This window comes from Triturus cristatus, chromosome 1_2 (genome assembly GCF_964204655.1).
Source record: "Triturus cristatus chromosome 1_2, aTriCri1.1, whole genome shotgun sequence".
NCBI classification, from domain to species: Eukaryota; Metazoa; Chordata; class Amphibia; order Caudata; family Salamandridae; genus Triturus; species Triturus cristatus.
In genome coordinates, this window is record NC_140580.1 from 885,647,434 (window position 1) to 885,672,780 (window position 25,347).

Sequence of the window (25,347 nt, forward strand, 5' to 3'; positions counted from 1 at the left end):
ACCTCAGACTACTAAACCAGTACATACAATCGGATCATTTCCACATGATCACTCTCCAACAGGTCCTTCCATTACTTCAAAAAGGAGACTTCCTTGCCACATTAGACCTCAAGAACGCATATTTTCACATCCCTATGAATCCCGCTCACAGGAAGTATCTACGATTCGTGGTATACGGTCAGCACTATCAGTTTACAGTTCTCCCATTCGGAGTAACAACTGCACCCAGGGTGTTCACCAAATGCTTGGCAGTTGTGGCAGCATATCTCAGGAGACAAGAAATCCATGTCTTCCCCTATCTGGATGCTTGGCTCATAAAAGCCAATACTCTAGACAAATGCGTTCACCACACCCACCGCACTATTCAAACACTACACAACTTGGGATTTACCATCAACTATTCCAAATCTCAACTACAACCCTCCCAAGTACAACAATACCTGGGAGCCAACATAGACACTGCCAAAGCCGTAGCTTATCCCAGCATAGCCAACATACAAAGTCTGATCAAAACATTTCAAACACAACACTCTCTCCCCGCAAGATTGTTCATGCAACTCTTAGGCATGATGGCGTCCTGCATCTCCATAGTACCCTACGCACGCCTTCAAATGCGTCCCTTACAGGAATGTCTAGCACAACAGTGGAATTAGGCCCACGGACAACTTACCGATGTGGTGTTGGTGGACAGCTGCTCACTTCGCTCACTGAAATGGTGGAACACCATCAATCTGTGCAAAGGGCAGCCGTTCTTGGAGCCCCTTCCACAAGTTATGCTGACCACCGACGCATCTCTCACGGGGTGGGGAGCCCACCTCTGTGAGAAAGTGGCTCTGTATATACTGTTCCCTAATAGGTACAGGGTGTACAGAGTCCACAGTCCCCCAGAGGCTGATAGAGGTCAAAGTTAGGTATGACCTTACTCTCAAAAGTGGTAGCTTGGTCGAGCAGTAAGGCAGTACCAGAGGACAGTGTAAAGCATTTATTGTACACACTCAGTCAGCAAATGGTTTCACACACTCAATAACTGAACTCTAGGCCAATGGTTTATATATATAAAATATATGCTTGCTTTATTTTTAGAACCACAAAGGGGGTAAAAATATACTTTCTCAGAATGAGAGGTTGAATATAAATACTTTTGTCTTAAGCAATAAATGTGTGTAAACAGTCACAGTTGGTTGCAATAAACAATCCTATTTCCTAAACATAACAATGCATTGAGCTCAATGGTAAATTCAGGTTATTTGTAATAAATTACTTTTCAGATTACTTTTGGAATTCCAGGTCTGGCTCCTAGAACCAGCCTGGGGTCAGTATTCAGAATCAAGTGATGAAAGTCGACTTAATAACTGTAATGATTTTTAAATAATATTTAGCTATTTCAAAAGCTAGCACTTAGAAAATATTTCAAAGAAAACATTCAATGGATCTCTATGGCAAGAAATTCAAATTGCAGGTAGAGTACTTTATCGTTACTTTAGTAATCCAGGACTGGGTACCTAGACCCAGGACTGGGGTCCTTATCAAAAGCAGGTAAGTAATTTCGTTTGCAGAAATGGTACGATTTTAAAAGAATATTTCAAATTTGCAAAAATAGACACTTAGAAGAAATTTCACAGAAAAGCAGACAATGGTTTCCTATGGGAGAAAAATGAGTTAGAGGTAAGTATAGTTGTGAACACTTTTCAGGGTCAGGGCTGGGCACCAAGATCCAGCACTGGGAGCTCACCTAGGAGCAGGTGAGTAAATTCGTTTTTGTCACTTGGCTGATTTTTGGTGAATTTTTGCAGTTTTGAAAAGTTCACACAGAAGATTTTTGAAGAAAAAGCCAGTCAATGTTACCCTATGAGGAAAATGAAGTCAGCGGTTTAAGGGTAAGCACTCGACTGGCAGAGTTGAAATTCCGGGCATGGACTCAGGGGTCCCCCAGTGTCGGGTAGGTACAGTTGGTTCACCCTCAGCGGTTTCAGGACGGCCGGGTGCAGAGAGAGTTAGGCCCAATGTTATCCTATGAGGGATAGGGGGGCCTTGGTTGGTGGCTGCTGTCTGGCAAGCCACGCGGCTGTGGGAGCTGGGCTCCTGGTCACTTACTCAGGGCAAGTGGGGAAGTAGGTTAGTGTAGAGAGGGCACTGCCAGGGCCACTCGGGCGGCTGGGTGCAGGGTGCTTTTGAGCCTTCGGGCGCTCAATGGAAATCAATGGGAATGTTCCGGTTTGGAAAAAGGCTGCAGGCTCGGGGACGAGGAGGTTTCAGGTGCCACCACCACTTCGAGAGGTAAGTTGGGTAGTTGTAGGTTAGGTGGGTACCCTGGGATTGGGCACAGGGGGCCGCAGGGCGCCGGGTGCAGGGGTGCCTTTTGACGTCGGGAATCTTACCCTCTGGTTGGTCGCGGCTGGGGTGGCACTCGGTTCTGAGGCTGCAGGCTTCTTCCGGGATGTCGAGGGGGGTCCTTGGGTGCCGGACTCTGGGTCACAGTCGCCGTGGGGTCGTCCTCTGGGTCTTTGTCCACTCCGGCACTGGCCAGGCTTGGCTGGTGCAGAGTGTGTTGGGTCCGCGGTCCCGGGCTGGTGCCAGGGATAGCAAATAGGTTTCTTGAGTAGAGCCTCTACTCGTGGGAGTCCCAGGGGCTTAGAGCTAAAGGGTAGCCAGGTCCTCCGGGGTTGGTGAGGTTGCTGGCCACGAGGGATGCCGCGCTGGTGCAGGTTCGAGAGTCGACAGGCCGGTAGGGCTGGGGCCAAAGCAGTTGGTGTCTTCTTCTCTTTTTAGCAGCTGCAGGGCAGGTCCTTGTTCTTCTTGCTCTTCTTGTAGTTTTCTATCTGGAATCTAAGGAAGGAAGGTTCAGGGTGCCCCTAAATACTAGATTTAGGGGCGTTACAGGTAGGTGAAGGCCAGGGACCAATGGGTCCTTGTCCTGGGGTGGGTACACCCCCTATCCTGCCTCTCTCCTGTGGGAGGGGGGCAGTAGCCTAATCCTGATAGGGTAGGGCCTCCCATCTTCAAGATGGCGAGAGCCCGGAGATGTGCTTCACCTCGCCTCCCCCACCTGAGGGGTGGGGTGGGCAGGCTGGCACATCCCCTGTCCTTGTATGGGGTTTCCGGCCAAGCTTCCCGCCAGAGTGGGGGGTTGCAGTGGCCTGGGGAAACTCCAAATGGCGGCATGCCTTTGAAGCTTCCCTTTGCTCATCCTGGGGGAGGAGATTTCTCACCTCACCCAGGATGTGCATTGTTGCAGGCCCGGGAGAGCAGGGGCTCTCCCACCCAGGGGTCCAGCAACGTGTCTGCTGTGTGGCAGCCTGGGCAGCCTCAGAGCAGACGTGGATTGTAAGTTAGCTGTAAGGGGGCATCTCTAAGATGCCCTCTGGGGTGCTTAGTACATTAAATCCTACACTGGCATCAGTGTGGGTTCAATGTGCTGAGAAGTTTGATACCAAACTTCCCAGGCTTCAGTGTTGCCAATATGGTGCTGTGGAGCTCGTGTTTGACAAGCTCTCAGCACCATGTACTCTTAAATGACAGCACTGCACTTACAGTGCCCAGGAATGGACCCGGGTACTGTAGGGGCACAGGGCTCCTGCTCCTGTGCCCACACCATAGGCGTAATGCACCCAGCTAGAGGGGTGGCTGACATATGCCTTGGCAGTGTAGGTGATGGGCATGGTACACAGTGATGTGTGCCATGTCGACTTTGTTTTGTCCTGCACCCAGACACTCAGCCTGCAAGGGCAGTGTGTGTGTAAGGGTACAGGGCCTCTGAGGGTGGCACAATGAGTGCTGCAGCCCTTAGAGGCCTTCCCTGGTCACAAGGCCCTGGGTACCTAGGGTACCATTTACTAGGGGCTGACATGTGGCTAGGGTTTGCCAATTTGGAGTTTGTGTGGTTTAAGGAAGGAACATAGGCCCTGGGCACCTGATTGGCAGGAACCCAGGGTACACTCAATCGAAGTACATTCAGCAATTTAGCAAAAAGTGGGGGCATACCATGCAAGAAAGATGGCACTTTCTCACACCCTCCTTCAACACACCACTCTGGGACGGTGGACCACTCAACAAAAACAGTTCCACATCAATCACCTAGAACTTCTAGCGGTGTTCCTAGCACTGAAATCCTTCCAAGTGCATCTACAAAACAAAACTGTCCTCATCCGCACGGACAACATGACCACAATGTATTACAACAGAAACAAGGAGGGACGCATTCTCTACAACTGTCCCAACTGGCGCAACAAATTTGGAGATGGGCGATTCCCCGAAACATCTACCTGCTAGCAGAACACCTCCCAGGGGTTCAGAACCAGGTGGCCGACCTCTTAAGTTGCCACACACAGCAGATACACGAATGGGAACTACACACCAAAGTCTTACTCCCATTCTTCCAAAAGTGGGGACAACCAGACATAGACCTGTTCGCCACACAAGAAAACGCAAAATGCCCAACCTTCGCCGCCAGGTTCCCACACCCACGGTCAATGGGCAATGCAATATGGATGAACTGGTCAGGCAGATTTGCGTACGCTTTTCCGCCTCTCCCTCTCATTCCATTTGTGGTACGCAATCTGAAACAGTCGCTGACACTCATCCTAGTGGCTCCCACTTGGGCACGTCAACCCTGGTTCACCACACTTTTGGAACTATCGATAGTTCCACATCAAAAACTGCATCTCTCCCCGGATCTCTTAACCCAGAACCATGGAGAAATCAGACACCCAGATCCTCAAACACTGAACTTGGCAATCTGGCTCCTGAAGTCTTAGAGATCGGCTACCTCAACCTTCCTCCAGACTGCATGAATATCATTAAAGAAGCCAGGAGACCTACTACTAGGGCATGCTATGCTGCAAAATGGAAACGATTTGCCATTTACTGCGCTATCAATGACATACAACCACTGGATGCTTCCATCCAAAACATCATTTGCTATTTATTGCACTTGCAAAGATGTAATTTAGCGTATTCCTCTATACGTCTACATCTAGCGGCATTAGCAGCTTATTTGCAAAATAGACAACACCTGTCCCTCTTTAAGGTACCAGCCATTAAAGCATTTATGGAGGGTCTTAAAAGAATTATTCCTCCAAGGTTACCACCTTCCCCGGTGTGGAACCTTAATACTGTTCTAACAAGGCTCATGGGTCCACCATTTGAACCAATGCACAAATGCGAACTGCAGTTCCTAACATGGAAAGTGGCTTTCCTCATCGCAATCACATCCCTGCGAAGAGTAAGTGAAATACATGCCTTAACTCTCGAAGAACCCTTCCTACAACTACATCGGAACAAAGTGGTTCTTAGGACGAATCCAAAATTCCTCCCTAAAGTCATTTCCCCTTTCCATTTGAACCAGTCAGTGGAACTGCCAGTCTTCTTCCCTAATCCAGACTCAGTAGCCGAGAGGGCACTTCATACCTTAGATGTTAAAAGAGGCTTGCTGTATTACATCGACAGAACCAAACCTTTTCGGAAAACCAAGCAACTGTTTGTTGCTTTCGCTCCACCACACAATGGCAACCCTATTTCCAAATCGGGTATCGCCAGATGGATAGTCAAAAAGTATCCAAATATGTTACCAAAAAGCTAAACGTACTCTTACTGTTCCCCCTAGGGCGCACTCCACGTGTAAAATAGGGGCCTCTATGGCATTCTTAGGGAACATCCCCTTAGAAGACATTTGCAAAGCAGCCACATGGTCTACTACACACACCTTCACTAAGCATTACTGTGTGATGTGCAATCCAAACAACAAGCTTCAGTAGGCCAAGCTGTCCTAAAAACTCTATTCCAAACTGCTGCAACTGATACAGGTGACCACCGCTAGGGGAGACACTGCTATATAGTCTATCCTTAGTGTGCGATCTGCAGCTCATATGCCTCGAACGGAATATGCTACTTTCAGTATGCATCTGTTCTTGGCATGTAGAGCTGCAGAGCCACACACGCCCACCCGCCTCCCCGGGACCTGTATCTGTTCCAGCATTGTCTTAATTAGACACTGCACATGGACATCCTTTCTCTTTACTTCTTACACACTCCATCATTTCCCATCATGGCGAAAAACAATCTGAGGATGGAGTGGATGCCCATGCGCACTGTTGTCCAGGGGAGGAGTCCCCAATCTCGTGACCAAAGACTTCTTCCGAAGACAACAACCACCTGCAATCATCCGAGCCCAACACCAGATGGCGATCTTATCCTTAGTCTGCGGCTCTACATGCCAAGAACAGATGCATACTGGTAAGTAGCATATTCCCTCTGCCAGTCCAGTACTTACCCAAAAGCCGGTAACTCTCTCTTCTTCCATAGGGTAACATTGACTGGTTTCACTTGGAAATTCTTTTAAGTGTTGAGTTTTGAAACTTTAGAATATTAATCTAAAATCAGCCAAATTACGAAAACAAATTTACTCACCTATCAGGAGAGGTCTCAGTGCTACATCTTGGTGCCCAGCACTGACCCTGAAAAGTAATCCTAACTGTACTTACCGGTAACTTGAATTTGCCTCCATAGGATAATATTGCCTGATTTTTGCAAACTTACAAATATTCGTTAAAAATCGCCTGTATAACAAAAACACACTGAGTTAGAAAAAGTAACTATAACTCCACTTACCTGCTATGTGAATTTCCTCCCATAGGATAACAATGGTGATTCTATGTGAAAAAGAAGTGTCAACTTTTAAAATACAATAATATTCCTTAAAAATCATAACTGTAACCAAAACGTTTTTACTCAACTGTTTACAGGAGATGTCACAGGACTGAATCTAGGATCCAGTCCTGTGGTAAGAAAACGAATCCAAAAAGTAATCTATTGCATTTAACTAGAAACTTCCATTGAGCACAATGTATAATTGTGTTTGAAATTGTGTTGCCTATTGCAACTGTAACATTGCATTCAAAAGTCTATTGCCTATTGAAAAGTATTTATCTAAAGCATCTCATTCTGAGAAAGTATATTTTGATAACTCTTGTTGGTTCTAAAATAAAACAAGCATATATTTTTATATACAATCCATTGGCCTAAAGTTCAGTTCTTGAGTGTGTGAGACCATTTGCTGACTGAGTGTGTACAACAAATGCTTGACCTTTCCCTACCTGTAACGCCCCTAAATTTTGTATTTAGGGACACCCTGAACTTTCCTTCCTCAGATCACGATCCCGAAACGGGAAGAAGAAAGAAGACCTGCCGTGCAGCTGCTAACAAGAGGGCGGCACCAACTGACTTGGCCCCAGCCCTACAGGCCTGTCGACCCTCGAACCTGCTCCTGCTAAACCCCGGCGTCTCCAGTGGTCCGCAACCTCAAAAACCCCAGAGGACTTGACTGCCTTGCTCCTCTAAAAGACTGGGACTCCCATGAGCAGTGGTTCTGCTCAAACAAGCAACAACCCCTGGTGCCAAGCCAGGAACTGCGAATTCAGCACACTCTGGTGAACCCGGCCTGTGCTTGAGTGAACAAAGACCACAAGGACGTCCCACCGGCGACTGTGACCAAGAATCCAGCACCCAAGGACCCTCTTTGACGCTCCTGATGATGCCTGCAGCCTCAACTCCAGGGACCCCCCCCCAACCGCGACGAGCAGAGGGTTAGATTTCCCGACGCCAAAAGACACCCCTGCACCTGGCGCCCTGCATCCCCCTGTGCCCAGCTCCTGGGTGCCTACCTAACCTACATCTTCCCTCTCGAAGTGGTGGTCGCACCTGAAGAATCTCCGTCCCTGAGCTTGCAGCCTTTGTTCGTCTTGCAGCGTTCTCATTGAAATACATTGAGCGCCCGTCGGCTCAAAAGCACCCTGCACCCAGCCGCCCGAGTGCCCCTGGAAGTGCAGCATCTGTCCTATCCTACTTCCCCACTTGCCCTGTGTAAGTGACCAGAAGCTCAGCTCCCACAGCCACGTGGCCTGCCTGCTAGCAGCCACCAACCAAGGGCCCCTGCCTTCCAAAGGCTAACATTGGGTGTACTCTCTCTGCACCCGGCTGCCCCTGTGCTGCTGAGGGTGTAACAACTGTACCTACCTGAGCCTGGGAGACCCCTGAGTCTATCCCCAGAACCTTAACTCTGCCAGTCGAGTACTTACCTGAAAGCCGATAACCTACATTTTCTCCATAGGGTAACATTGACTGGTTTTCACTTGGAATTTCTTCTAAGTGTCGAGTTTTGAAACTTTGAAATATTCACTAAAGATCACCCGATCAACGTAAACGAAATTACTCACTTGTTATCAGGAGAGATCCCAGTGCTGGATCTTTGTGCCCAGCACTGACCCTACAAAGCAATTACAACTGTGATTTTCCGATAACCAAACTTTCCTCCATAGGATAACATTGCCTGGTTTTTGCCAGAAATTCTTCTAAGTGTCGATTTTTGAAACATACAAATATTCCTTAAAAATCGCCTATGTAACCAAAACGATTTCTTTCAACTGTTTACAGCAGATGCACCAGGGCTGAATCCAGGATCCAGCCCTGAGCAAGAAAAACCTATGCAAAGTGATATTGTTTACTTTAAAATTCCCATTGACCTCAATGTTATAATTGTGTTTAACTTGTGTTGCCGATTGCAACAACTGTAACTATTGCATTTAAAAGTCTATTGCTTATTGAAAGTATTTAACTAAAGCATCTCATGCTGAGAAAGTATTTTGATATCTACTTGTGGTTCTAAAATAAAACTATATATTTTTATATACAAAACAATTGGCCTAGAGTTCAGTTCTTGAGTTTGTGAGACCATTTGCTGACTGAGTGTACAACAAATGCTTTACACTGTCCTCTGATACTGCCTTACTGCTCGACCAAGCTACCACTTTAGAGTGTAAGGTTATATCTAACTTTAGCCTCTGCCAAACCTCTGGGGACTGTGGACTCTGTGCACACTGTACCTATTTGGGAACAGTATATAAAGAGCCACTTTCTTACAGAAAGCCTGTGCTCTTTGTGGCCAGTAACAACCTCCTCCCCCAGGATGGGCACGGTGCTCGAGAAGGAAGCTTCAAAGGCCTGCCGCCATTATTATGCAACGCCCAGCCCCTGCTGCTAGCAGAAAATGTAAGCCCCTGGTTGAGACCCCTCTTTGGGTGGGAAGACCGGTGGGAAAAACTAGGAAGAATAGAAGGTGTGACCACCTCTGACTACACCCCTAAAGTGTAGGAGGAGAGGTGAAGCACATTTTCAAATTTTTCTGTCTCGCCATCTTAAAGAAGGTGGGACTCCTCCAATCAGGGCTAGGACTATGCCTCCTCCCACAGGAGGGTGGCATAATTGAGGATGTAGACACCCAAGGTAAAGTGCCTATTGGCCCTATCTGTCACTCCCTTAAAATGCCCCATAATCTAGTTTTTAGGTGGCTCCCCAGACCCTGGCGACCTAAGAAGAGAGAGGACGAAAAAGACACCATGCAGTGAAGACTAAAGACGCCCACTGACTTGCCCTAGCCCTACCGGCCTGCCTGCAGCTTTGAAGATCCTGCAAAGGAAACAACGCCTATCCTGCAGTCAGCGACCTCCAAAACCTCTAGGAGGACTGCCTGCCCTTGAAAAAGACCAGAACTCTGGAGGTCAGTGTCCCCAAAAAACCAAGACAAAAGTCTCTATTGCCCTCCGAACCACAATCCCTAGCCACTCTGTACCCAAGTCCAGGTGGCCCAGCGGTCCAGAAAAGGTTCCCCAGCGATCCTGAGTCCAAGTTTAGCATTGGCTGGCCCCTCCTACTCTCAACGATGATGTCTGCAGTGTGAATCCGAAGGCTCCCCCCAATTCCTCTAAGCTTCTCTAAGAGAAACCCAGCGTCAAAAGACACCCCTGCGCCCAAAGCCCCCTAGGCTTTGGGGAGCTTGACCAACAGTGTCCCTGTGACCCACAGCATCCCAACTTACCTCTGCTGTTGCTGGTGTTCTTCGTGCAGCCTCTGGTTCGATGCCTGCAGCCTGTTTTCAAAACCAGGATTCTCCATTTACTTGCGTTAAGCACCCGACACTGTGTTTGCACCCTGCAGCCGGCGGCCTCAGTCTCGCTGGTGGTGTATGTTTGGTGCTGCCTTGTGGCCCCCCTGTGCTTGCCTGAACCTTTTAAAGCTGAACCCAGCAGCCGCTTTACTTACCTGCAGTGTGCCTTCAAGTACCCCGAGTCACAATTAGTTGTCATTGGGCCAGAGCTCCAGATTTGACCTCTGCACCCAGCTGTCCCTGTGCCACTGCTGTTGCAGTGTTTGTGCTCATCTGAACCTAGCTCTCTGATGGCCTCCAACCCCGAAGACTGGAACTGCATGTTGTGTACTTACCTCCAAAACTGCATTTTTGTTTTCCTGCCATAGGTTAACATTGCAAGGATTAAAAGTTGCATTGTGCCCACTTTTAAAACTAAAAAGTGTTTTTTATTTAAAAACGTACTTGCTACCTTAAATATTTTGTGATCTTAGTAAATAAATACATCAAAATAATCGTTTGAGATCAAGCTTGAGCAGCGCATGCGCTGCTCTTAGAGGCATGTTGTAGTTTAGTCTGTCTTGAAGCATCTCCCATCTTTGCCATTAGTTCCTTTTCGTGGCCTTTATAAATGCCTGCTTTTGTTTGGTCGGTGTGCTTAATTAATCATTTGGGACCCTCCCAGGAGACTGCTCCTGCTACACGTGGTCTTACATTTTTTTTTTATTTAGATTCCTTTGTGCGCATTATTTTTCTTTTGGGTCTGCCGCGGGCTTGTGTTTACGCACGGTCGTTTCCCTTCCTAATACATTTTTTGTTAACAGCTGCTCTTACTTTTTGCGAACGCTTGGTAATTAATTACAGTGGAAACAACCATTTGTTGTGCTTCGATCGGAGCTGCTGTAAATAGGCTGGATCGTGTATATTCAACTTTACACGGTTGAATGTGAAAATAAGCCTGTTTCTTGCATTTCCTTTTTTTGGGACTGCGCCTTTAAGAATATTCGTACCTTTAAGGCATACTTCTTTAATTTCCTTTGGCCGTAGTCTGCAACAACCTTCTGTTGTGTTCCATACGGAGCTGCTACAACGGTGGTGCTCTGCTGCTTATTGACTCTAGTCGATCCCACTAGTCATTCGGGTAGGTTAATGTTCCTAAATACCTTCCCTTTTATGCTCATTCATTGTGCTGCCTTGCTTCTCCAAACTTCAACCCTTTTTAATCATTCCAATAATAAAGAGTATGTTGCGCAGCACGAATTTTGGGCATTGTGTGCACTTTATAGCTGGTTTAATGGGCAACTTTTCAGGTCGAACCTGTGTCAGCGCACATGCGCTGCTCTGCAAGACTTGTTGTAGTGGAGTATCTGAGGGAAGCCCTGCCCACTCTCCACACATTTTTCATTGGCTTGTGTCATTGTCCTTCGTAAACGCTGGTCTGCAAATTATTGTTAGGGTTGTTAGTCCCTCCTTGGTACCGCCTTGTCTGCATTTGTTAACACCCACGGCGACTGGCCCCTTTACTTCGAATGCGACACAGCATGCCTTATTTAGTCTGTAAGCACTCCTTTTTTTAATTTTTTTTAATAGGTTTGCTCCTACTGTGGGCAATGCCTGCTTTCACTTTCAAGCAGCCTGGGACAATGGCAGCCGAGGTCTCGCATTTAGAAGAGTTTGAGCTATTGCTATTGTAAATGACAATAGCTTAAACTCTCGTAAATGCGAGATCTGTGGTATTGCAAATGCTTGTTTTTCTGGCTAGAGTGACCAGTACTTGTAATTACATAGGAAATACGTCATGCTGAGGGAGTCTTCTGAAGAGTCAAGGATTTTACTGACCCGGCGATGCGGCTCTCCTTGCCTGGTTTATTTCTTCAGCCACATGCCACGCCATCGGCCTTGCAATTCTGGTGTTCTTTGTCGCTGGTGGTGTTCGTATCTACCAATATTAAGGTGTTGACTCCGCACTTTTACACCTTTTCCTTGGCAAAGAATCTTTTTTGATACCATGCTTAATTACACACAAGAAAGGGCCTCAATTATTTGCTTAAATGCAATTTTAGGGTGGTGCTTTCAAGAACAGATCCAAGTAACCAGTGATGTGAGTTTTTTTTTTTTACGTAAACACTTTATCTGTCAGCCCTTAAAGGATACAGTTTTTCTGAGTCTCTGCATGCTGCATAATTCCAGATTTAGTATGTAGGTTTTCGTTGTTCATCACCTCATAAATATCATAAATATGATAAGAACCATTAATTAACTGAATTATTATAATCATAACAGGGCAGCCTTTCTCAGTCCGTTATGAAAACCACGTGCCAATTTTGTCCCTTTTCTGTTTTTAATCTGCAAGTAATAAAGACGGTGTCTATTTACATTGAGTGTGACCTAAATGGTGCTGCAACAGAGTTATTTTAACACTAATGTCAACTGTTTATCAATTTTATTTTGCAATAAATTTGTTAATGATTTGGGTTATTGTGATGTGTTTACTGAACTTCACTTCGAATCTGCGTTTTCTGTTGACAGTAAATTATTTGCGATTTTAGAAGTAAACCTATATTAATTGGAACTATACTTGGGTAAACACAATTTAAACTCAGTGTAGTCTAAATTTCAGCAGCGTCTTTGATAATGTTGTCCAGAAATTAGTTGGGTTAAAAGCTTTGGAACTTTGCGGTCGGTAACCTGTGCAGTAATTAAATAATGTGATTGCTCTAGGTGGTAAGTGTAAGAAAGTGCCCTCTTTCTGCATGGTTGCCCCCACTTTTTGCTGAACTGCTGATGTACTTTGAGTGCGCCCTGGACTCCTTCCAATCAGGTACCCAGAGCCTATGTTCTTTCCCTAAAACTGCATTGAAGACAAAACCCAATTGGCGCACTCTGGCCACAGGCCAGCCCCTGGTAAATGGTACCACAGGTACTCAGGGCAATGTGACCAGGGGAGACCTCTAAGGGCTGCAGCACTTATTGTGCCACCCATAGAGGTCCTTTACCCTTACACTCACACACTGCCTTTGCAGGCTGCGTGTTTTGGTGCAGAACAAAGTGAAGAATCAACATGGCACACATCCCTGTGTGACATGCCTACAACCTACAGCCCTGGCATAGATCAGCCACCCCTCTAGCTGGGTGCACTATACCAGTGGTGAGGGTACTGGTGCGTGAGCCCTGTACCACGACAGTGTCTAAGCCAATTCTTAGGCATTGTAAGTTCAGTGTATATGATGCTTCGAGTTTGTCATCCACTGTACCATAATGGCTTTACTGAAAACTGAGAAGTTTGGTATCAAACTTATCAGCACATTAAACCCACACTGATGCCAGTGTGGGATTTAATGAAAAATGCACACTGAGGGCATCTTAAAGGTACCCCCTGAAAAATGACATAACACTACTGCTCCCCAGCTGCCACCACCAGATATGTTTCTAGACCCTGGGTCGAGAGCCTGCTGCTCTCGGGGGACCTGAAACAATGCACATCCTGGGACGAGGTGCCAAGCCTCCTCCCCCAGGATAGGCAGGGTCTATGAAGGGGAAGCTTCAAAGGCTTGCCTCCTTTGTGAGCTTCCCCAGGCCTTTTGCTGCTCCCAGCAACTGGTCCCCACCGGTTCTGACCCTCCACTTTGGGCGGTAGAACCGGCAGGAAAACCAAGGGAGTTGTGCGCACCTTTGCCATCCCCACCCCTCAGGTGGGGAGGCGAGGTGCAACACAACTCTCAGCCCCTGCCATCTTGCAGATGGGGGTACCCAGCCAACCAGAGTGAGGAATATGCCCCCCTCTTACTGGAGAATGGATACTTGGGGTTGTACCCACCCCAAGGAAGGGCCCTTTGGTCTCAACCTTTTACCTGCCTGTAACACCCCTAAATCTAGTATTTAGGGGCACCCCTGAACCTTGCTTCCTCAGACAAGCAATGACCAAGAAGAAAAGGACCGAACAGCCATGCCGAAGCTAAGAAGAGGGCGACGCCCACTGACTTGGCCCCAGTCCTACTGGCCTGTTCCCCACCTAGAACCTCCAGAAGCGAAACTCCGGTGTGTCCTGCAGCCAGCAACCTCAAGAATCCCGAGGACCTGCCTGCCTTCCAAAGAAAAGACTTTGTCTCCCATGAACATCGGTTTTGTTCACCCACAGACTCCAGCTTCGGCCAAATCTGCGATTCTGCACCACTCTGCATCTGTCACACCCGAGTTCGAGTGGCTCAACACCACGAGGATGTCTCCCCGGTGATTCTGACCAGAGATCTGGTGATCTCTGACCCTGCCTCAAGTCTCCCAGCAAATCCTGCAGCCTCTTTCTGAAGGATCTCCCCAACCGGAGCTGGTAAGAGAAACCAAATGCCCAAAGACACCCCTGCACCTGAAGCCCAACAACCTTGGGTGGCCCAACCGTCTGTGTTCCAGCATCCCAAGGAATTCCAACTTACCTCTCCAACCTGTGGTCACCTCCAGGAGACCTTTGCCCCCGAGCTTGCAGTCTTTGTTGAAACCGGAGAATCCCCATTGAAATCAACAGGGCACCCGACGGCAAACCAGCACCCAGCTGCTGCTGCGGGTGCACTTTTTGTGCTAAACAGGATCCCCCTTTGCCCTGAGCCTAACACCAGGAGCTTTGCTCCCACAACCCAGTGGCCTGCTCGTAAGCAGCCACCAACTGGAGACCCCCTAACCCCCATTGGATAACATTGGGCCTCAGCACTCTGCACTCGGACGCCCTAGTGCTGCTGAGGGTGTAACAAGAGTGCATCCTTGAGACTGGGGGAACCCTTGTTCTAACCCCAGAAACTCAACCCCAAAGACAGACTACCTACCTGGTAACCGTTACCTTAATTTCTCTCCATAGGAACCTATTGACTGTTTTCTCTGAAAAATGTTCCAAGTGTGGAGTTGATATGTATGGAAAACTGAAAAATTGCAATTGTGCAAAACTGATTTTACTAACCTTTTCTCTAGGAAATGTCTCAGTGTGATATCTAGGCATATCACACTGAGAAGAAAAAAGTAACTTAAAAAGTAATCTGTAAAGTAATTTCGACATTTTAACTTGCCTGTATTTCAATCAATTGCATTTGAACCTGCATTTACTTGTAAAACTTTGGATAAGATCTTGCAAAGCATTTATTTCACTTACCTGTGCCAGGCTTGGCTTGGTTCTAGAAATAAAATAACCTAATATTTTTATACAAACAAAATTGGTCTGAGTTCAGTCTTTGAGTGTGGCATTATTTGTTGAGTGTGTACAACAAAGGCTTATCACTACCTCTGATAATGCCTTACTGCTCACCCACATTACCACAAATAGAGAGTGAGGTGCTATCTACTTTTGCCTGTGCCTACCTTTGTGGTTCCACTGGACTCTGTGCAAACTATACCTCATTTTGGTATAGTATATACAGAGCCAGCTTCTTACAATGTCACACACTCTAAGACTGAACTTGGACCAATTTGTTTGTATAAAAAGTATAATTTAGTTATATTTATTTTCTAGAACCAATCAAGCCTGGTACAGATAAGTGTAAATAGTATTTCTCAAGGCAAGTTGAACAACACAAGCAAGCCAAATGAAATTGTTACAGGTATGTAAATACTTTTGAATACAGTGGAAATTACATTTAAATTTCTTTTCAGATTACTTTATGGATTACCTTTTCTACTCAGTGTGATAAGCCTAGATATCACACTGGGACATTTCCTGGAGAAAAGGTAAGTAAAGCAGTTTTTAGATAATTGCAGTTTTTCAAGTTCTCATACTAAACCAATTCCACCCAGAACAATTTTCACAAGAGTGCAGTCCTATGGGAGGAAATGTGGTTATCGGTTTCAAAGTAAGTACTTGGGAGTTGGTTTTCAGAGGTTAGCACCAGGGTTCCCCCAGGGTCAAGGATACATTCTCAAAGCACCTTCAGCGGCAGTAGGGCGGCTGGGTGCAGAGTGCTTAGGCCCAATGTTAACCAATGGGGGATGGGGGCCTCCGGTTGGTGGCTGCTCACAAGCAGGCCACAAGGTGTGGGAGCAAAGCTCCTGGTGTTGGCACCCAAAGTACACCTGCAGGGGCGGCTGGGTGCAGGGTGCTGTTTTGGCATCTGGTGCCCTGTTGATTTCAATGGAGATTCTTCTGTTGCAAGAAAGACTGCTGGAGCGGGGACGAGTATCTTCTGGAGGCCACCACCAATTACAGAGGTAAGCGGGATGCCTGGGGATGCTGTGACACTATCAGTTGGGCCAGCCAAGGCCGGGGGTGGGGGGCGGAGAGGGGGGGGGGCGGCAGATGCAGTGGTATCTATAGGCGTCGTGTTTTCTTTCCAGCTCCGGTTGCAGTCAGGGGGATCCTCCAGAAAGGAGCTGCAGGGTTTGCTTGGAGATTCGAGGCAGGTCAGAGATCACCAGATCTCAGGTCAGGATCGCCGGGGAGACCTCGTGGTGTTGGGCCACTCGAACTCGGGCGTCTGATGCAGAGTGGTGCAGACTCGTGGTTTTGGGCAGAGTCTGTTGGTGAGCAAATCTGATGCTCACTGGAGACAGTCTTGGGTTTGGAAGGCAGTGGATATCCTTTGGGTTCTTGAGGCTGCTGGCTGCAGGACACACCAGGGTTTTGTTGGAGCAGGTTCGAGGTGGGGACAGGGCAGTAGGGCTGGGGCCAAGTCAGTGGGCGTCCTCCTTCTTAGTTTCAGCACGGCTTCTTTGGTGGTTCTCCTTTTTGTTGGTTCTTATCTGAGGAGGCAAGGTTCAGCGTTGTCTCTAAATACTAGATTTAGGGGCCTTACAGGTAGGTAGAGGTTGGCTAAAGGTTGGGACCGATGGGTCCCTTCTTTGAGGTGGGTACACCCCCTATTATGTGTGAGAAAGTGCCATCTTTCTTGCATGGTATGCCCCCACTTTTTGCTAAATTGCTGAATGTACTTTGATTGAGTGTACCCTGGGTTCCTGCCAATCAGGTGCCCAGGGCCTATGTTCCTTCCTTAAACCACACAAACTCCAAATTGGCAAACCCTAGCCGCATGTCAGCCCCTGGTAAATGGTACCCTAGGTACCCAGGGCCTTGTGGCCAGGGAAGGCCTCTAAGGGCTGCAGCACTCATTGTGCCACCCTCAGAGGCCCTGTACCCTTACACACACACACACACACACTGCCTTGCAGGCTGAGTGTCTGGGTGCAGGACAAAACAAAGAGTCGACATGGCACACATCTCTGTGTGCCATGCCCATCACCTACACTGCCAAGGCATATGTCAGTCACCCCTCTGGCTGGGTGCCTTACGCCTATGGTGTGGGCACAGGAGCAGGAGCCCTGTGCCCCTACAGTACCCGGGTCCATTCCTGGGCACAGTAAGTGCAGTGCTGCCATTTAAGAGTACATGGTGCTGAGAGCTCGTCAAACCCGAGCTCCACAGCACCATAATGGCAACATTGAAGACTGGGAAGTTTGGTATCAAACTTCTCAGCACATTAAACCCACACTGATGCCAGTGTGGGATTTAATGTACTAAGCACCCCAGAGGGCATCTTAGAGATGCCCCCTCACAGCTAACCTACAATCCACGTCTGCTCTGAGGCTGCCCAGGCTGCCACACAGCAGACACGTTGCTTGACCCCTGGGTGGGAGAGCCCCTGCTCTCCCGGGCCTGCAACAATGCACATCCTGGGTGAGGTGAGAAATCTCCTCCCCCAGGATGAGCAAAGGGAAGCTTCAAAGGCATACCGCCATTTGGAGTTTCCCCAGGCCACTGCAACCCCCCACTCTGGTGGGAAGCTTGGCCGGAAACCCCATACAAGGACAGGGGATTTGCCAGCCTGCCCACCCCACCCCTCAGGTGGGGGAGGCGAGGTGAAACACATCTCCGGGCTCTCGCCATCTTGAAGATGGGAGGCCCTACCCTATCAGGATTAGGCTACTGCCCCCCTCCCACAGGAGAGAGGCAGGATAGGGGGTGTACCCACCCCAGGACAGGGACCCATTGGTCCCTGGCCTTCACCTACCTGTAACGCCCCTAAATTTAGTATTTAGGGGCACCCTGATCCTTCCTCCCTTAGATTCCAGATAGAAGATTACAAGAAGAGCAAGAAGAACAAAGACCTGCCCTGCAGCTGCTAAAAAGAGAAGAAGACACCAACTGCTTAGGCCCCAGCCCTACCGGCCTGTCGACTCTCGAACCTGCACCAGCGCGGCATCTCTCGTGGCCAGCAACCTCACCAACCCCGGAGGACCTGGCTACCTTTTGGCTCTAAGCTCCTGGGACTCCCATGAGTAGAGGCTCTACTCAAGAAACCTATTTTTAACCCCTGGCAGCAGCCCGGAACCGCGGACCCAACACACTCTGCACCAGCCAAGCCTGGCCAGTGCCGGAGTGGACAAAGACCCTGAGGACGACCCCACGGCGACTGTGACCCCGAGTCCGGCACCCAAGGACCCCCCTCGACATCCCGGAGGAAGCCTGCAGCCTCAGAACCAAGTGCCACCCCAACCGCGATCAACCAGAGGGTAAGATTACCGACGTCAAAAGGCACCCCTGCACCTGGCGCCCTGCGGCCCCCTGTGCCCAATCCCGGGGTACCCACCTAACCTACAACTACCCAACTTACCTCTCGAAGTGGTGGTGGCACCTGAAACATCCTCGTCCCCGAGCCTGCAGCCTTTTTCCAAACCGGAACATTCCCATTGATTTCCATTGAGCGCCCGAAGGCTCAAAAGCACCCTGCACCCAGCCGCCCGAGTGGCCCTGGCAGTGCCCTCTCTACACTAACCTACTTCCCCACTTGCCCTGAGTAAGTGACCAGGAGCCCAGCTCCCACAGCCGCGTGGCTTGCCAGACAGCAGCCACCAACCAAGGCCCCCCCTATCCCTCATAGGATAACATTGGGCCTAACTCTCTCTGCACCCGGCCGTCCTGAAACCGCTGAGGGTGAACCAACTGTACCTACCTAACACTGGGGGACCCCTGAGTCCATGCCCGGAATTTCAACTCTGCCAGTCGAGTACTTACCCTTAAACCGCTAACTTCATTTTCCTCATAGGGTAACATTGACTGGCTTTTTCTTCAAAAATCTTCTAAATGTGAACTTTTCAAAACTGCAAAAATCAGCCAAGTGACAAAAACGAATTTACTCACCTGCTCCTAGGTGAGCTCCCAGTGCTGGATCTTGGTGCCCAGCCCTGACCCTGAAAAGTGTTCACAACTATACTTACCTCTAACTCATTTTTCTCCCATAGGAAACCATTGTCTGCTTTTCTGTGAAAGTGTCTATTTTTGCAAATTTGAAATATTCTTTTAAAATCGTACCATTTCTGCAAACGAAATTACTTACCTGCTTTTGATAAGGACCCCAGTCCTGGGTCTAGGTACCCAGTCCTGGATTACTAAAGTAACGATAAAGTACTCTACCTGCAATTTGAATTTCTTGCCATAGAGATCCATTGAATGTTTTCTTTGAAATATTTTCTAAGTTCAAGCTTTTGAAATAGCTAAATATTATTTAAAAATCATTACAGTTATTAAGTCGACTTTCATCACTTGATTCTGAATACTGACCCCAGGCTGGTTCTAGGAGCCAGACCTGGAATTCCAAAAGTAATCTGAAAAGTAATTTATTACAAATAACCTGAATTTACCATTGAGCTCAATGCATTGTTATGTTTAGGAAATAGGATTGTTTATTGCAACCAACTGTGACTGTTTACACACATTTATTGCTTAAGACAAAAGTATTTATATTCAACCTCTCATTCTGAGAAAGTATATTTTTACCCCCTTTGTGGTTTTAAAAATAAAGCAAGCATATATTTTATATATATAAACCATTGGCCTAGAGTTCAGTTATTGAGTGTGTGAAACCATTTGCTGACTGAGTGTGTACAATAAATGCTTTACACTGTCCTCTGGTACTGCCTTACTGCTCGACCAAGCTACCACTTTTGAGAGTAAGGTCATACCTAACTTTGACCTCTATCAGCCTCTGGGGGACTGTGGACTCTGTACACCCTGTACCTATTAGGGAACAGTATATACAGAGCCACTTTCTCACATTATGCCACCCTCCAGTAGGAGGGGGGCATATTCCTCTCTTGTTGGCTGGGTCCCCCATTTGCAAGATGGTGTGGACTGAGAGTTGTGCTTCACCTCGCCTCCCCACCTGAGGGGAGGGGTCGGCAAAGGTGGGCAGACCTCCCATTCTCACTTGGTTTTCCCGCCAATTCTCCCACCCAAAGTGGGGGTCAGAACCGGTGGGAGCCAGTTGCTGGCAGCAGCATAGAGCTGGGGTAGCTCACAAAGGTGGCAAGCCTTTGAAGCTTCTGCTTTGTGGACCCTGCCATTCCTGGGGGAGGAGGCTTGGCACCTCGTCCCAGGACGTGCATTGTTTCAGACCCCCGAGAGCAGCAGGATCTCAACACAGGTCTCCAGAAACATGTCTGGTGGTGGAAGCTGGCGAGCAGCCCCTTAGCCAGGACACTAGTGGTAGGTCGTTTTTCAGGGGGCATCTCTAAGATTCCCTCTGAATGCATTTTTTATTAAATCCCACACTGGCATTAGTGTGGGTTTAATATGCTGAGAAGTTTGATACCAAACTTCCCAGTTTTCAGTAAAGCCATTATTGTGCTGTGGAGTTCGTAATGACAAACTTCTGGTTCCATATACTCTTAATGGCATTACTGCACTTACAATGTCTAAGAATTGGTCTAGACACTGTAGGGGTACAGGGGTTATGCACCTGTACCCTCATCACTGGTATAGTGCACCCAGCAAGAGGGGTGGCTGACCTATGCCAGTGCAGTGGGTTGTCGGCATGGCACACTGGGATGTGTGTCATGTCGACTCTTCACTTTGTTCTGCAGCAAAACACAGAGCCTGCAATGGGAGGGGGTGTATACACATATATACAGGGCCCCTAAGGGAGGTACAATATGTGCTGCAGCCCATGGTACCGTTTATAAAGAAGTTAAATGTGGCCAGAGAGGTGCCAATTGAGGGTACAAAGGTACATATTTGGGAAAGAAACACAGGCCTTCTGAATCTGATTGGCAGGGACCTAGGGTACATCAAGTCAACGTGCATCAGTAGTCTGGCAAAAAGTTGGGGAGTTACTGCTAAATAAACCCAGCTTCCTACAGTACCCACCTGTACAGATTGACTAAGACAAGGTGTTTGATACCAAACACCATGGGTTTCAGTGAAGCGATCCTGTAGCTTGGGAACTCGTAATGACATGTTGTGTTTTCACTGATGGTTTGTACCATGATACGCAGTTTGCAATAGCTGGCTGCATGCAATTTGTATGGGGGTCCCTTGGGGGGAGGGGATAACACATGCTGCAGCCCTTAGGGGATCCTCTTTAGTACCCATGCGCTAAGTACCAGTAGGGACTTACAGGGGTGCCAAAATGTGTCCCTCTTGTGATAATGAAACCATTTTACCTTGTTTTAAGGAAAGAGCACCAGCACTGGGGTCTGGTTAGCTGGGACGCAGTGCCCATCAGTCGAAAAACATCAGTACAAGTAGGAAAAAGTCGGGGTGACCCTGGCAAAAAGTGGCATTTACCTACAGTGGATTCTCTTCAAACCGCTTATTAGACTATCCACCCCAACTCAAAATTAGTATTCTGTCTGTTCACATCCAAACCCAGAAAATAGAATGAACCTCTTCTATATGGAATTGTTGCTTCTATGTCTGTTGCATTGTCTATTGACGAGTAAAGGCTGTCTCATGCATGTTCCTCTTAGATGTTATTTTAAATGCCTTTTTCGTGGTTTAGACCAGGCACAAATTGAGTGTTGCTACTTGGCTCGATCATTGATTTTAACCTTTCAAGTTACAGAGTCGAGGTTTGACAATGATTCTGGTGAGACTGAGGAAGGGGAAGACGACGACGATATTGGTGATGACACCCCTCGTTCAAGTGCTCTGACAGAAGTAGACTTTGTCCCTGATTCACCAGCATTATCCCCGTTGGAGATGAAGCAGCAGCTGCCCAAATACCTCCCTGCTCTTCAGGTAAAGTCTTATTGTATTGTAAAACCCAGTTTTACTAAAAGACTTAAGTTATCCTCTTCCACGTCCCGTAAGAGAATTAGTTTTTGTGTTCTGAGAAACCATGCAGTGTGAATGTTTTAGTGAGTGTCTGTTTTTCCTTGGATATTTTCAGCAGAAACTACCCAAATCTCGTCTTAGTCATTTTTGAGTTTCCTCCTCAGGAGTTGTGCATTTGGGGAATTAAAGTGTACCCGGGAAGAGATTGCGTCCAATAATGTCATCGCCATTTGAATTTCCTGTGTTTCCCACATAGCAATTCCAAAATGCACAGCGTTAAAATCTCTTAAAATCCATAGGCCAACAATATCACGATAGCCGGTTGTCTTAAAGACTATCTTTGTCAGAGACTTCCACCCCAAAACAAATAATTTGTTTTATCCACCCTCAAATGACTCAACAGCCAAAACTGCCTTTTGGTTATTGTTAAAAAATGTAAATTCATTCTAAGTGTTTGACTGTGTTTTTCCACAGAAATAGAAGAACAAAACTGTTATTCAGTAGTGTTTTTAACTCTAGCTTAAACAACTTAAGAAGGGATGAAGGTAAAGGATTTGGCGACAAACTTTGTTTTGCAGCGTGAATCTTTCTGGATTCACTATGCTGTCTGGTGGTTGGGTCCGGAATCGTAGTCTTTCTTTTGTCTTTTTTTTTTTCTTTTCTTTTTTGTAGCCCAGGTGGGACGTCCCACCATTTGGTGTACTTCTCGTGACGTCGGCATGCTTCCTGCGGAAGTCCCACCTTGGGGCGCCATCTTCAGATTCTTTTTTCCGCTGTTGGGTCTGGATCGTCACCGAGAAGCTCCAGAGTTTTTTAACGAAGAAAGAAGAAGAGCACGAGTTTCATCGAAGGAGACTACAGACAGGAAGAACATCGAGCCGGGACGACTAAGAAGGAGGAGAACCTCTATCTTCGACGTCCAACGGAGAATGCGCACTCAGGGACACTGAGCGCAGGAATGGACAAAACACCTTTTAAATTCTGCCGTAACTGCCACCACAAATACGCGCAGAAGGACCAACATCCGGTCTGCAACCTTTGCCTGCCAGTCGACCACGAGAGCAAAGACTGCAACGCCTGCTCTGCCTTCACACCGAAGACACTCCGGGTGAGAGAGAGGCAGAGGAGAGCCAACTACAACATGGAAGGCAAGGGTAAGCCCCGTCTCTGTACGACCTGGGCCTCTCCACCGACGATGAAGGCAACGTCGCCGAGGGACCTGATGACTTCACGGTTGCAGAGACCGATAAGAAGACGTCTGACAAGGTAGGAGAGACGTCGAGCACAAAAGGGCCCCGAAAAACAGAGACTGACTCTCGAAAACCAGAGTAAGTCCTCGAAAGGAGCACCGGCGCCGAAAATTTAGACGACCGCGAGTGGATCCAAGGACGAAAGGCCCAGCGGATCCTTCGAGAAGGACTCCCAGGTGCCGAAGGCCGCCGAAAAATAAAGTTCATCGAAACAGGTCCACGAGGTTGGGCGTTCGACGACGAAGGACAAGGTCGCGCCGACGCAAGCTCCGTCGAAAAGGCCAGTGCTCGACACCGAACATGCCTCCGAAATGGAGAAGAAAAAGAGAAGGTTTGAGGCAGAGATGGAGAGCATCCTTCAAAGGAAGGAGTTTGACGAGAAGATGAAGAAATTCACAATCCCAACGAAACCACCGACGGTTATCGTCGAGGTCGAAGAGCAGGACGAGTTCGACGCCGAAGAGCAGTCAAACTCCCGAAGAAGAGGAAGATGATCTCTACTATGAGGGAGAAGAAGAGGAGGAACATCAATCAAACTACGGCTCGGCACCGTCGACGACGCAAGACCTGGAATGGCAGGACCTTGACGCCGAAAATCCAGAAGAGCCCGTGGAGACTTATCCTTTCAGGCCTTCGCCGCCAGAAGATATTGGGGCTTACAACATGGTCGTAAAGAGCACGGCTGCAGCTTTTGGCGTGAAACTAGAGGAGGAAAAAGTGAAAGCGGACTTTTTATTCGAGACACTGCTCCCCATCCAAACTAGGAGCCAGTTCCTCCCCATGCTTCAGAGTGTCATGAACCAGGGAGGAGGCGTTCAAGGACCCTGCAACATGCAGATCCATCACACCCAGAACAGAGAAAAAATATAAACATTCCTCTCAGGACCCTCCATACATCAAGGGATCTGTCGCAGCAGACTCCATTATCGCATCTACAGCCAGAAAAAGGGCCAATGTTCCGGCAACCTCTGGACCACCTCCTGACAAGAAGAGCAGAAGGATGGACCTCACTGGCAGAAAAATACAGAGAAACGCGGCAATGCACTGGCGCATGGCGAACTCCAATGCACTACTGAACAGGCACCAGTACCAACATTGGGACGAAATGGGGGACCTAATGAAGCATCTCCCCGAGCAGTACCAACAACAAGCTTCGCATCTAGTGGAAGAGGGGAAGAATATAGCAAATTCATGCCTTAAAACAGCGTTGGACGGGGCAGAGACATCAAGCAGACTGATGGCAATAGGAATCACTGAAAGGAGACAGGCCTGGCTCAGAATTTCAGGATTCAAGCAAGAGGTACAGAACATCCTGAACACCCCTTTCAACGGAGAAACTCTGTTCGGGGCACCAGTCGATGAGAAACTCACCCAACTCAAAAAAGAGAATGAGACGGCGAGGTCCATGGGGGCCCTGCAATTCAGAGGGATGAGAAGAGGTACCCCGACACGGAGACCTTACGGAAGGGGAGGAAACCAGCCGGGAACGTCACATCAAACATTCCAGCAAGGCCAGCAAGGTGAGGGTCACGGGCAACAGTGGCAGCAGAAACAGAACTGGCAGTACCAGCCTTCGGGCCAGTCCTTTCGCAGTAGGGGAAATGGACGAGGCCAAAGAAGAAGAGGGGGAGACCAACCCGCCTCAAAGTGACTTCGCACGGAGGAGAGTGCTCACCCACAGCATCCCTCCAAGGGTAGAGCACAAAGGAACCAACAAAAGAGGGTTACACGAACCAAACGCCTACGAGCATGCAACACCGGTGGGCGGCAGACTCAGAATTTTCCTCCAAGAATGGAGAAAAATAACAGACAAATGGATACTCAACATCATACAGTACGGATACTGCATAGAGTTGGAAAGGAGAACTCTAAACAAAAAACCAAAGAGAAGGGAACACTCGGGACAAGAGCTAGCACAACTCGTAGAGGAAGCACTACAGCTACTCCAAAAGGAGGCCATAGAACCAGTACCATTCAAAGAAAGGAACAAGGGAGTGTACTCAAACTACTTCCTGGTACCAAAGGTGGACAAAACACTAAGACCCATCCTGGATCTACGATTCCTAAACAAGTACGTAAGGACGCAAAAATTCAAAATGACATCCCTACAAGAATTACTCCCACAAATGAGAGACGGAGACTTCATGTCCACCGTGGAT

At 47.9% G+C, this 25,347-nt stretch overlaps 1 protein-coding gene across 20 annotated transcripts in view; it reads left to right on the top strand.

Moving 5' to 3' along the window:
• Positions 1-25,347, top strand: part of LOC146868219 (cyclin-dependent kinase 11B-like) — a 459,040-nt gene that overhangs the window by 169,019 nt on the left and 264,674 nt on the right. For 11 of the 20 annotated variants that reach the window (XM_085609447.1, XM_085609460.1, XM_085609485.1 and 8 more), the window contains one exon: positions 21,721-21,902. In XM_085609447.1, coding sequence (XP_085465573.1) covers positions 21,721-21,902 — 182 coding nt within the window. The remainder of the gene's footprint in view (positions 1-21,720; positions 21,903-25,347) is intronic. The other 9 variants (XM_085609482.1, XM_085609466.1, XM_085609491.1 and 6 more) reach the window with 1 other exon arrangement.